This window comes from Rhinolophus ferrumequinum, chromosome 18, assembly GCF_004115265.2.
Source record: "Rhinolophus ferrumequinum isolate MPI-CBG mRhiFer1 chromosome 18, mRhiFer1_v1.p, whole genome shotgun sequence".
In the NCBI taxonomy this organism is placed as follows: Eukaryota; Metazoa; Chordata; class Mammalia; order Chiroptera; family Rhinolophidae; genus Rhinolophus; species Rhinolophus ferrumequinum.
In genome coordinates this window covers 35,957,123-35,971,326 of record NC_046301.1, presented here as the reverse complement: position 1 = coordinate 35,971,326, position 14,204 = coordinate 35,957,123, and the positions used below count along the sequence as shown (strand labels likewise).

General features: G+C 32.7%; 1 protein-coding gene across 5 annotated transcripts in view; it reads right to left on the bottom strand.

The window, feature by feature from the left end:
* Positions 1-949: 949 nt before the first annotated feature.
* NEK1 (NIMA related kinase 1) overlaps positions 950-14,204 on the bottom strand; it is a 129,377-nt gene continuing 116,122 nt past the window's right edge. For all 5 annotated transcript variants that reach the window (XM_033135050.1, XM_033135052.1, XM_033135047.1 and 2 more), the window contains 5 exons: positions 12,072-12,223; positions 8,742-8,950; positions 7,616-7,746; positions 7,306-7,438; positions 950-2,059 (listed from right to left, as the gene is read on the bottom strand). In XM_033135050.1, the coding sequence (XP_032990941.1) occupies positions 2,046-2,059; positions 7,306-7,438; positions 7,616-7,746; positions 8,742-8,950; positions 12,072-12,223 (639 nt within the window). In that variant the 3' untranslated portion in view covers positions 950-2,045. The remainder of the gene's footprint in view (positions 2,060-7,305; positions 7,439-7,615; positions 7,747-8,741; positions 8,951-12,071; positions 12,224-14,204) is intronic.

Genomic DNA, 14,204 nt, shown 5'->3' with positions numbered 1-14,204 from the left:
ATCAATAAAGTGATAAAGGGTAGAATACGTGTTACTTTAAGGGGATAAAAACAATTTTATTTAGCATTTAAAAATTGTTTTCAGCAGGGATTTTAATTAGAATAGTGTGCTATTCCCAGAAGCAAAAATCTCTGTTGAATTCTTAATGTATTAATGCTAACTGTACTTTTTCCTATTGACTCTTTTTCTTTTCACTCTCTAGAGGAGATAAATTTTAAAAGAATGTGTAACTAATGGTACAGTGTAAAACTTGGAACTAGTCTGATCTGGCCAATTACACAAGTGACTTCATTCATGGTAAAACTCAGGGTCCTTACCTGTTAAATGGAGAGCATACTAAATTACTTTGTAGTCCATTCTAGCTCTAATATTCCATGAATCTATAAATGTTTCCACAGTTCACCTCCAAAACCGGTAACAGACCTTCCAGAACAATAACAGCCCTCTTTCCCACTAGCACAGACCATCCTTCCATAAGAACACTCCAGAGCCACTCAGTACCAATTTACTGGAGACAGCACCATCCTATTTGTCATCTTTATTCTTAACATCTTTTAAAATATGGCTATACAACTTTTTCTGCTGTGTTATACCTTTACTTGCTTTTCTAATAGTTGTAATAAGTGAAAAATTTAAAAAGAACCCCCACTCCTAATCATTCATCTTCCAGGATTATAGAGAATTAAAGTACAAAATTTAAATATTCTTCCACTAACAAAAAAAAAAAGGAAATAATCAGGTAAAAGAAACAAAAGTGTTCTCAGCTCTGTGTAAAAGCATTCTATTGAGAACAGTGCTAATGAATATATGACAACCAATAGTGTACTTCAGGTAAATAATAAAAATTTAATAGTAGTATCACAACATAAACAAAAGTATAAAAATCAAGTGCTTAGTTTTGGTGTTAGAAATAATATACATAATAAATTCATCATAGTACTGACAGTAATGCAAGATAAGATTTTATTGTTCAAATTATAGATTATGCAAATCAGGCTGCTTTGCACTCAAGTTTCAAAACTTCTGCTTTTTTTACTAAAAGCATCTGGACTTTAGACATTTCTAATGAAACCATGTAATACCTGGCATATTGCAACTGAAGCTGTGTGACTATCATCTAAATGATCTAAAAAAATCCTCTTATAATGGAAATAAAAGAGGCAGTCATTTCCCCTGCTTTGGAATAATAGTTACCAAAACCGTCACAGTGTCAAAATAAAAATGATTCCTTTCTCCTTTTGAATCTCATATACCCTTAAAGCACATGAATGAGAGAAAGTTAAAAACAAAAAGGGCAACTTTATGCTATGTGCTAGGCAATAGTAAAATTCACAGACTAATTGCTAGGTGTACTATTCCTGGTTCTGGCCATTAACCGCCCTTTATGAATATCAGGAAATATAATTTTGCTATTCTTTCATAATCAAATTTTTCGACAATTTTCTATCACAGTTTCTATAGCCAGTTTCCACAGCACTAGTTCAAGAGACGCACTGGTTGAAAAAGGACTGAGAATAAAAATTTTAAGGCTAAAAATTCCATCTTCAAAATGTAATGATTGAAATAGAGCCCTTGAGGAGGTTAATACCTAATTGCTGGCCAAGAAAATAAACAGGAAAAAAGGTCATATTTAAATACTGAAATGAAAAACCGCAGGCATGTCTTTCACAACGTAAGTAATTCTTTCAATCTAAAGACATTTGCTGAAAGTAAAAATTACTTTACTGCATGGTAAATCTTCTTCAAAACCATTAAGTCCAGTTCTGGATCAATGTCTGTTATGCTTTGGCTGGATGATTTAATAAAGTATATATTCTGTAGGAGGTAACTATAGAACTCAACAAACAAAATAAAATACATAAAATACTATAATCTTAAATGAAAAATGGTATGTTTGTCCATCTTTTTCATGCAATCAGCATAGGCATCTTAAATCTGATGTATCATTTATTAAAAAATTGCTACATTCCCACTGAAGCTTGTTATTGTGATGCACCAAATTTAAACACTTGCATACAGTTGAGTATTAAAGACTGTTCTGAGGATTATTCATCATTATCTGTAAAAAAAGAAAAAAATTTAATTCATTCCACTGCAAATCAAACTACATGTATCTACTTGTAAGAAACTCATTCTATTTCATGCTAAAGTAAAAGAGCTTTAATATAGTTTTAAATGTAGTTTTTATTATATTAGCACTTATTCAGTATAAAATAGTCAGACAATATAAAGAAGAATAAGGTGGGGAGCAAAAATCACCTATAAGGAAAGTCAATCAATGCTAATAATTTTATACAAATCTTCCCAGATCTTTTTCTATGCATATACAAGTATCTTTTTAAAATTTACAACAAAATGCAGTTTTGAGACATGAGTTTTTCCCCTTCAAACACGTAACAGACAGAAAGATGCATAAATAAGTAATAAAGCAAGATTATAAAACGCGAATGGCAGAATGTAGGTGGTGGGTATATATGGGTAATAACTGGGAAGTTCTTTCAATTTTTCCACGATGAAAATTTTACAATAAAATGTTGAAAAAGAATAAATCATAGATATATTCCATGTCAATTTCAATGGCTGCATCATATTTTATTTTATGGGTATGTCATAATTAAGTATTTCTATTCATAGGCATTACGGTTATTTCCAATTTTTCTTTATTCTAGAAAAAGACTGTTCAATGAATTAGAGTGCTTAATTTAATCTTGGCACTCTAGCAAAAGTGGTCTTTCATTAAAATCCAAGTCATCTCAAATCACGGCCCTGCTTAAAACCCTTCACTAGCTCCCCACTGCCTTAGGATAGAAACTGTGCCTTTATATGGATTATAAAGTCCTTCATTATCTGGCCTTTTAACCATTTCTAGCCTTACCTACTTTCATTGCCTATATTCCCTAAGTGTCCTCATAATTTATGCTTTACTAACACTGAATTGTTTATAGTTCCCCTCATAAAGTATTTTGCATCCCTCTGTGCATAAGTACACATATTGATTTGTGGGTAAATTCATCTTTTAAAATCCATCTCTGATGTTATCTACCCTAGGAAGAATTCCCCTGACACCTTTATTTTTTTTCCATATGGCTGGATCATTACTTTATGCAACATGCATTTTACTGCTTCCAGTATTACTTTTATCACACCACTGCAATTTAATTAATTTGTACAATTACAAAACGTTTCAAATAGGGAAGTACAGAGAACAAACTAATGAACATACATATGCCTAATACCTAGAATTAATAAAAGTTAACTTGTGGCCATATTGGTTTGGATTATCTGTTAAAGAAAAACATGTTACAGATAGAGAGTATCCTTTTCCACTCTTATTGCCCTCTCTTGTTCGCCAGGGGCATTATCAGTATCCTGAAACTGATGTATATCCTTCTCTCCTATGTTCTTCCCCCCCTTTTATTACATAAATGCACACCTAAATAAAATTGCTTTTAAACATTATACGAATGGTATTATGTACTACTTATTCAATTGGTCATATCTGCGGGGCTTATATAACCATAGTGACAGATGAAATTTTAGTTCATTTGTTTTAACAGCTGTATAGAATTTCATTACATAAACAGTACAATACTCTACCTAAAATTAACGTGGATGGAGGGTATGTATTTCCTTTGTAAGACTCTATAAGCTTGGACTGCTAAGATCAATGCTCTACATGAGGACACGGTGGCCTGTGCCATTCTACCACTGGCCACAGTTATACTCCTCTTTTTGTGGAGGAATAGCTTCAGAACGATATAAAATAGTTTACACATTTTATTAGCTCTATTTAACTTCTGACCCTGGATAGTACCTACTTATGGGCTAACTGGCATTGATTTTTACCAATAGCTATAGTTGTATATGATTACCAAACCTGCACTGTAATAGTTATGGTGGACTTGAAAAGTTGAAGCTGTCCTTTGAGGATTCAGATAATTTCCAGTGAAATGTAACAAATATGTGTTTTAAGCAATCTTTTGAACTAGGACCTTAATAACTCTGATATCACTTTTGGGTGACCTAGATATAATTTACCCATCTCCTCCCTTCATTACCCATCCCCTCTCCCAACACAGAAAATAAAAGTATGTACCCACCATATGCAGATGACATGGTTTTATTATTACCTCCTAGACGTGACTTAAAAGACAACAACAGTCTATCAGACAGCTAGATCTGGGGGCGAGGGTGGTGGTTGTGGTGGTCTAAGTATTTCCAATTAGAAGGGCTCTAAAATAGTTACTCTAAATCCAATCATTGTCTAACATTCAACCGTCTTATGATTAACAATATAAAACAGCAAGTTAATTTATTCAGACAATTCAATATACATTTTACAGCCAGTTTAGTGAGTTGATGTATTAATAACTTGTAATGTGTTAGGGGCTTTAGGAAGATTTTTTAAAAGGTTTCCAGGGTAGGCATTTGGCTTTAATTCCTTTACATTTCTTCTAGGCTAAAGGAATTACTGCCAGGCTTTATGATACACTTAAGGGTCCTCATCCCCTTTTCATTTTTATGGTACAGAAAATTTGATATTGCTTTTTGAGGAGTGTAATAGCCTCACCTGATTCTTGGTGCTTTGAAGGGAAAATGTCCTGTGTTGGCATTTATGCTTTTGAAGCCACTCAGCTGTCAAAAGAGGGTGTCAATTCTACCTTGTGGTTCACCTGACTGTTAATAGTTCTCCACTTAAGAGGCAATACAAAAGAAAAGTTCCCCAGATAGTTGTCAAGCAAAGCTGAACCCCAAGCACATTGTTGCTGATTATTTATGAAAAGCTGTACTGAAATACTACTTAGAACTGTCTGAAGGATGAATAGTCTGAATCAGAATTGAACTTGTTTGATACTGTCCACATATTTACTTAAGTGGAATCATTTTCTGGCCTTACGCCAGTAACTTATACCATGTCATATTATAAGAAAGAGGCCCATGAAATCTAAGTATTGTAAAAATTATTGAGGATATTTTTCAGAACATTATAGTACTGTTTCATAAAATGGGGTTCAAGATCTCAATAAAATTAGGAATCCACAAGTTCCAGATAATGTTTAAATTTTCTATTTTCAATTTGATGATAATAAAAATAATATTTTAATATTTAGGGAAAAAACACGTTTTACAGTAATAATTCACAACTGACAGACATTTTCAAAGACTAAGACTTGAGTTTTTCATTGAGGTCTATGGACTTAGATTCTTGGAGTCTGAAAAAAATTGTCCCCTTTAAAGGAATCAAGATGTTATTCAAGTTTGAGGAACACTGTATCACAATCCTTTCTTAAGAATCATGGGAAAAAGTTTTCCTTTCTTGCAATACCAAAAATAGCTGTTCTCTGAATAACTGACATGTTTTGTCTCATGAACGCTGTGACTCATGTACTTAATTAGCTTTCCTGCTTTGCTAGAAAGATCAGCGCCATAGTAATGAAAACACACTGGTTTCTGAAGCTTTAAAATAATAGTACTTACAGTCCCTGAAGATTTTTTAGTCTTGATTTAACACTATTAGAGTTTTACAAGACCTTTACTTCCATTAAAGCAATTTAAAGATATATATATATATACACATATATATAAATATATGTATGTGCATATATATATATACATATATACATGTATATATGTATATACATTTTTTTTGGCTGAGCTTCATAAACATGTATCATAAAACTTGAAGAAAAAACGGTCAATGTAAATAAGTCTACATAACTGTAAAGCTGCTCCCCCCAAAAAAAATTTCTTGAATTTGATTTTAGCAAACAATTTTTCATGAGTGAAAATATCAAATATTTTTATCAAAAGCCTTGCTCTGAAACACTTGAACTGAATATTAACCGTTCTGTTCCTGGGAACACTGAACGTAAGTATTCATCACCTCACGCCCAAATGCACCTACTTATACAACAGATCTTCTCATTTCCAGTCTTGGTATTCTCCGAACCATCCAGAATACTGCTGCCAATTGAACTTTATAAAACATCTCTTTCATTCTGTCAGTTCTTTCAGTTTAAAAATCTTCACTGATTTCCACTATGTATTTTAAACACTCACAGTGTCTAATCACAAAGATTAATTCTCAACAAGAAGCTTCTAATATAGTCCAGTCAATCCTAATACACATTAATTGTTGATTTATTCTGTTTTCTCTACATGTTATGTCCTCTACATTTCTTTCCATTTTTCACAGTCTAACCTTCTCATCTCTAATTCCTACTGCACTGAAAAGTATTTTAGGATGAGCAGTTTTGTACGTAGTTTTACACTTTCCTTCATAGATTTATGTCTCATTTCCCAAGGAAACTGTAAGCAACATGTAAGCAAAGATTGTCTTTTAATCTCCATAGTAATGAAGGGGTAGGCATACAAGAAACACACAATAAATACTTTGAAAACCAATCATACTACATTAGATTGCAGATCACATCTTTATTTCATAGCAAAGGAAACTGAAAATTAAGATGAAATAAATCACTCAGCGTCACGTTACTAGCCTCCCGCAGAGTCAGCACTGTAACACCCATCTCTTGGTTCCATGTTTAGTGCTCTTGACTACATTTAAGGGGAGAAACCATTTTTCATTTTAATAACTTCTAATAAAGTCCTAACAAATTTTGAGTGATTCTATAAGTAAATATTTTCCAAATATAAAAATGGTCTACATTCAAATCACTACAGGTGAACTCTACTTACCGTGGGAGAGATTACATTTGGTATTATATAGGAGAAACTTTACACATTGGTGAAGCATGTGTCTAGAACAGGGGTGTCCAAACTGCGGCCCGCGGGCCAACTGCGGCCCGCAATCCATTTTTAATTGGCCCACAGCAAATTCCAAAAATATATTTAGTTTACTTAAATAAACCAGGTGAGGCAATACGTCCTTCACCTCGAGTGAGTGGCCCGGCTCTTTGTGTATTTTACCGCATATGGCCCTTGGTGAAAACCGTTGAAAAAAGTTTGGACACCCCGGTTCTAGAAGTTTAATACTACCTCCTTGATAAGAAAATATTCTAATTTCTAGAACTGTCCAATAAGGAGGCTTAAAAAAAAAAAATCTCACTCAGCTATTACTTATAAATTAAATAAAAATACTGACTTAAAGGGCTTAAGTCAATAAAAGTATATGCCAGAATCAGTAAAAGTATATAACACAATTAATTTTATAATTGCTTAAAAGTACTAGGTATGGTTCTAATATAGATTTTTCTAAAATGCTTGTGTTATAAGTTCATCAATTTAAATTTGTCATTTTTGTTTTTTGCACATTTAAAATATTAAAATGGGAGGCAATCTTACCTTCTTGATAGACTCCATCTGCCATGACTAAATGAAGAATCTTGGCATAAAGATGCTGATGTTCATTTCCCAGAATATTCTGAGCTATTGTTGAACAAGTCTCAATGTTTTCATCTTCATCTTCATGAACAGCCTAAACAGAATTTCCAAATGTGAACATTTCAATATTCTTTCTCTAAGATTTATATTTTAAATAATTATTTATTATTTATAATAAATCTATTGACCAATAAAAAATCACTCACATTTCGCTAGTAATTCAAACAGAGCATGTTTCAAAATTAAGTGTTTTAACTGACATTTTACTTACCTTTATTTTCTCATAAACCTCAAAAAACTTTTCAAAACCTATTTCCTGTTCCAGGTGAAGTCTCAGTTCCTCTAAATGATTAAAGACACTATCATATTCACATTCACTAGTTATCTCACCATCACTGTTATCTAAAAAACATAAATAAAAGGAAGGTATTTTATGATTAAAAAGACTGAATAATTCTTACTCTAATAGACTAAAATTCTATAAGTGAATAATGTCATTGAAATAGATTATTTTGTACTTTATAAAGTTTTTATTATAATATTTGTTATTTATATAGGTAACCAATGTATATATAAATCTGTTTTAACAAGAATGTTAGTTTGGAAATCTTTTATAGGCATAAACAGTAAATCAGGGTATATTAAAAACTTTCCTAGAGATGTCATCTAATATAGTAAAAAATGAAAAAAAGCACACCCATATGTTCTACATCAAAGCAACCAACCCTAATTACTATTTTTAAAAAGTTGATATTAAACATGGGCCAAAACATGAAAAGAATAAAGAAGGCAGGCAACCTAAGATACATACCATGACACTTTAGCAAAGCACCTAAAAAGTATTATAAATGCTCTATATGTTTTATGTCATGTACATGCTGAGGATAACAAAAAAATCTAGTAAAAGACAAAATTACTAAAGAATCATTCCTTTTCACGTTAGCTCTTATCCCCAAATAAACAAATTTTCTCTGCGTCTTAGGGGTAATGCGATGAGCAAGGAATGGTTTCTAAACAAAAAGAAAGTGTCAAAGTTTTAAAATCTGCTTTTGGTATTAACTCTTCTGGTTACCCAACTGTATGTGGAAACTCTCTGCAAAATATAAAGTGCTAAGTTATTATCTTTATTACTAGAAAAATAAGTCAAGAAATGGATATTACCCTGTTAAGAAAAATAAAAATGCTTCAAAAACCATTTCCATAATTTAGTGGGTAAGAAATGGAACAACTGTGTATGCACATTTGTGTGGAAAGAAAAGAAAGTGAAAGTCAGACACAAAAGCATGCTTCAGTTTTATTTAAAGTTGGAAATGGTTCATATCAGGTATCAGAAAAATGTACTTGAAATATCTGTACACACTGAAAAAAGAAAAAGGCCCACAATTATGATCACGTACCCGAGTGCCATTCTTCATTTAGGGCACTTTCACTGCTGGGATTGTCATCCTCATCTGCCAGATCTGTCCCAATTTCAGTCTGCTCTATGTCACAGTTTTTTAAAACTGATTCTTCCTCATCACTGTATTCTTCCCCAGGTGTTTCCCTGAGTAACTGCTCCATAGAGGCCTGAAGCTCTTGTAAATCTGAGTCAGTTTCTTCAAACACACTGAAATTTAAAAAAATTAAACAAAACATTACCAAACTTTATTCTGAAATTTTACTTCAACTCAAATGCATGCATGCCTTTCTACTTAAAAGTACTGGATAAAAAGAAATGTGAAAAAAAACCCTACAGTTTTTAGCAAAGGAAATAAGGATTAATACAATTGACAAATAAAGCACATAATACATATTCTGGAATACATGAGCCAAAAGATGACTTATTTAAAATGGTCTTGATTTGCCAAAGAGAATCATCTAACCACCAATACTAATAGTTGCTTATATTTTGAAAGAAAGTTTCAATATTTTAAGAGGCCAGACTAAAGAGATTTTTCACTTGCTTTCCAAAACAAATACTTAATGTTCAAATATTTTTCTTTTATATTATTTTGAAAGTTCAGCAAAATCTTGGTGTGGATGTATAAGAACAGTAAACTATACAAAAAACTTTCCATATAAACTCTTACTGGGCATTTGAAGAAATTAAAATACTTAGGGAATTATACGTTCAGGTTAGTAGGATAAGCTAGTGAATAAAATGGTCCCCAGAAGTCTTATCTCTAGATGCTTATTCTTGAAAATATTTCTAAAGTACATAAGGAGACTTTACTGTGTAATGAGAATATACTACCCATAATAATCTTCAGTGGGGAATCTTGTTTCCAAGACATTGCTCAGGATATTAATTCTATTTTCAGGGGATTATAGATGCTACAGTGAACTAATTAATGCAAAAAATATTATATATTTATATAGCACTTTAGTTTGTTACGCAGTTTTATTTAAATTTCATTCACATAAAACTCCCTTTAGAGACATGGAAACTGTGACTCAAAGTGTATAAATGACTTATTCACAGCCACACACTCAATAAATGACAAATACGGGATTGAAATCTAGGTCTTCCAACCACTTCTACAATACCCAAGAAATGTGCTCATCAATGTTGTCTCTCTTATTATTTGCTTCTTTCTTCTAAAGTGGCATGAAATGGAAAAATTTGCTAAACCAAACACAAGGGCTGATTCAGGCCTTTCTTCAAGTTCATACTCTAATCAAATAGACAAACATTTACTGACCAACTAAAATATAAACAATATTATGTGAGACCTTGAATAAAATTTCCATTAATGGAAAAAGAAAATAATCTTTAAATGTAGAAATATCTTTATTTTACACTGATGTGTACAGCCTCTTACTCTGAAGTTGTAGCAGCTGTAGAAAAGCAAAGCATCTAATTAGAATGAGAAAGAGAGAGTGTCTAATTTTTTGGGTCATCCTCCTAGTAGCAGCGTTTAACTTACTATTTAATCACAAGACTAACATACCGTGCACATTTGCTGTGTACCATCACTACAGTGACTGAACATTAGCCTGTTGATAAAATCTCTTAGTGGCCAGCTTAGAGGAATTAGTGTCCTCCACAGGTGTCTTCACACACACACACACACACACACACACACACACACACACACACACTAAGCAGGGCTGTTAACTCTACCTTTGTAAGAAAAACATAACATGAAGATCTTTTATGAAATGAGCACTCAACAATTTGCCTCAGGTACTTTTAAACCTGTCCCAAATTCACTTTTTAGTATGCTTTCTTAATATATGACCTTGAGTAAAATTTGGATCAATTTTTTTTTCCACAAAGAAAACCTCAACTGAAATTTCTCTATTTAGATATGGAATAACTTACTTTAAAAATAATGTAGTTTTCAAATTCTAAAAATATTATTAAAGGCTTCTAATTTAAATTTTAAAATAAAATTCTGTCAGCAACTAGTAATTAAAAGAATGAAAGTCACCAATGAGCTGTAGTACACTCAGATAGAAACTGATGACTTTATAAAAACTTTGAGGAATAAACTGTTACCTCGCTCTTTGTCAACCATAAAGGTACTAAAATGTTGGATTCTCTTCAGGATTAATAGAAACAGAAAGTTAAAGTGCTTAATGACCACAGCCAAGTAGAAGAAAACAAGGATGAAAAGGTAACTTTTGCTCCAAATTTTGAGCGAACCAGGAAAATTCTACAGAACTCTATTAAAAATGAGAAAAAAAGGCAACCTTTAAAAGTTTGGTTAGAAATTTAAGAAGGGGCAAAACTTAAGGAAAACAAAAACAAAAAATAAAATGTACCAGATGCAGTAGCCCTGGTTCAAGTACGATAGAGGTTAAAATTGTTAGACTGATATAATGCTTTTAATAAAATCAAACAAGTTCTTTTTATTGAATGGCAGAGGCAAAAAGGAGAAAATTAAATTTTAAAAAATCAAAAAATAAATCATACAAATTCTAATATTTTGTCATGTAGTTTCCTGGTGACTTGAATACACTGTACCTTCTCAAAACACTTCATTCCAGGGTACTCTGGTTGTATTTCCCCGAAAAGTTTGTAACTTTTGTCTGAGGAGCTGAGAAGGCTGATATGAAAGGTGAAGCAGAATTATGACATAAAAGGCCATCACTTTCCACTGCTCTCGGAAGTGTTGGTTAAATTACCCTCCTACATTTTAGATTCCTCATGAATCAGGAAGACAGGAATTTTGTGAAAGCAATTAAGTTACATGCAGAACTCACATGTAAACACATACACACAGGAAAAATAAACAACTATTCCACCTGCTAACTCCCCACTGCCATGGCTCTGAAGTCATTCCCAGCAGGAGACAGATGTGAATGAAGCTTTCTGGTCATATTCCTGGGGGACTGCAGAATAGTAACTACTTCACAAATTCCCATTGCAATCCCTATATCATGTGGTGTTACACTATTAAATAGTCATTATCCTGCTAATGTACATTTATTTAACATTTATTAAGCACCTACCATATGCAAATCATTGTGTAGGATGCTAAGTGGTGAATAAGACAGAGAACCCCAATAGAAACTATTTTCTTATATTCCTCAAGTGAGATTAAGTTATATTATTTAGAAGCAGATACTCATATCAAAATTTGCATGCCTGTACTTTAAATATGTTGTAAAAAGTTAAAGAAGTAGTGACAAGTTAGTTACAGATCATTTCAAAATATGTTTAGGTAAGTTATCATCTCTAGAGCATACACGCATATAAATTCAGAAATTCATATCACTATCTATGACACGATCACACTCACATGTCTTCACAATCAGAAGGTCCTTCTTTAATGTGCTCATCTTCAATGTCATCTATTTCAAGATTGCCTTGACGTACATCTGCTACAGTAGGAACATCCATCAGTGTTCTGAACAGCTTTGAGAGATCTGGAAGTGAACATGTCCTCAACATCTACAAAAAAGTCAATGATTTCTTATAGGAGTAAGATAATTAGAAAACAAAAACAACAAAAAAGAAAATTAGGCTCAGGCCTTCGTCATATATATATATGCATATATATATATATATATATATATATATATACACGTGTGTGTGTATGTGTCACGTGTGTGTGTATGTGTGTGTGTGTGTGTGTGTGTGTGTGTTATACCTAATTATCTGGAATTTCAGCGAGAATCTGAACTTGTGAGTTATGCTTGGGTTTAACATGCAAGATTAAAGGAAGTCACCTTTCAAAAGGAGGGAGAGAGGTTCATTTGGGGTACGCACATGGAATGGAATTAGAAATCTGTCAGGAACCAGGCAGAGCTGGAAAATGCCAGTTTGTTCCTTCTCACTCATGGTCCATATTGTCCCTCTTTAATGGTGTCTCTGCTAAGTCTCCCTCTAACTTTCCTATGGCCAACCCTCCCCATATATTTTTGCCCAAAGCCTGGAGTGAGTTAGTCTGAAGCTTGGCTAAGTACCATCACACACAATTGGTGGTCCTTTGTATCACTTTATCACTAGGAGATGCTGACTACCCAACACTGATTAAATCAGAGGCCTTAAATTAGGGTGGGGTCGGGTGGGGAGGGAAACCCAACAACAACAAAAGCCTAATTTTGCTTTCCTGAGCAATAAACCATGAGCGGAGCTTTTCCCACTATGGGAAGCTAAAAAGACGGGCAATTTGATGTTCACACTGGGAATCACTTGTAGCAGCAGGATGAGAAGGAACTCAGCTAACTGAGCTGAGGAAAAAACAATGTACAGATGAGGTGTTAAAAACTTGAATTTGTGTTGGATAAGACCAGGGATAATAGGAATAGCTTCTGTCACATTCAACCATTAGAATGTGATGGATAGACAGGGCTATGAAACAAATATCTATTACAGAAGTCTGGAGGTCGGGTTAACCCTGACGGAATCTGTGAGGTTTGAAACACGACTCCTAAGGCCCTGATAAGAACCCTACACCAGATGGGAGACTGTGAAGAAAACACAATGTTTAGCATATTAATGAACATTTATATAGTTGGCCAATTTTATTGGTACAACTTGTTTTCGAGACTAAAAAAAGATAGATTTCCATTATTTGAACATAATTTACATATTATAGCACTCAAGAGGACAAAAATGGTAATGAACTACAAGATGGTGAAGATACACTGGTTGTTAAAGCATTTAATAATGGTACTGAAACTGTTTCTTTTGCTATATCTCCCACTGTCAGCAGAATTTATGCTTGACTTATTTATTATTTTAATGGCTTGAAACATGTATATTATAAATCAACAGTATGCAAAATATGTACCCAGTAACAGTTTTTCCAGATACACACTAATCAATAAAAATAAATAGTATATATGCATTACATACCTAAATACAAGGGAACTATACAAAAGGATGCAATAGTTTTTAGGTTGAAATAAATTTTAGCCCTGGAAAATCATCTCACTTCTAATTTATTCCTTTCACTAGAAAAAATAACTTTTATAGTACAGCATAGAACAACAAGTGGTATGTAGGTTGACAACATTCCTCTCAGAATGGGTTTACACACCTAGCAATCCAACAGCTATCTGTTCTATATTAAAAACTCTTTACGTTCAGTTTCCTTTGATAGACTGTTGAAGTTTTAAATAGGATAATCATCTTCAGTCAGAAAAAATTTATATAAGAACACTTTCAGTTCTATAATTCTATTTCTAATTTTTTCATGTTGTTTAAATAATATTCTATAGTTTAAACATTCATAGAAAGAAATATTCCTCAAAATAGTTGTTCATCCATAACATGTTGCCTGAAATCTTACTTCATTTATAGTCAGACTAATTTTTTTCCTAGATTCTTTGTAGTATGATTTTACAGTCGGCATTTGGTGCAATTATAAATCAAACAGGAGAGGAATGCTTTAGGAAACCTTAAAACATTTTAAAAAAATATACTC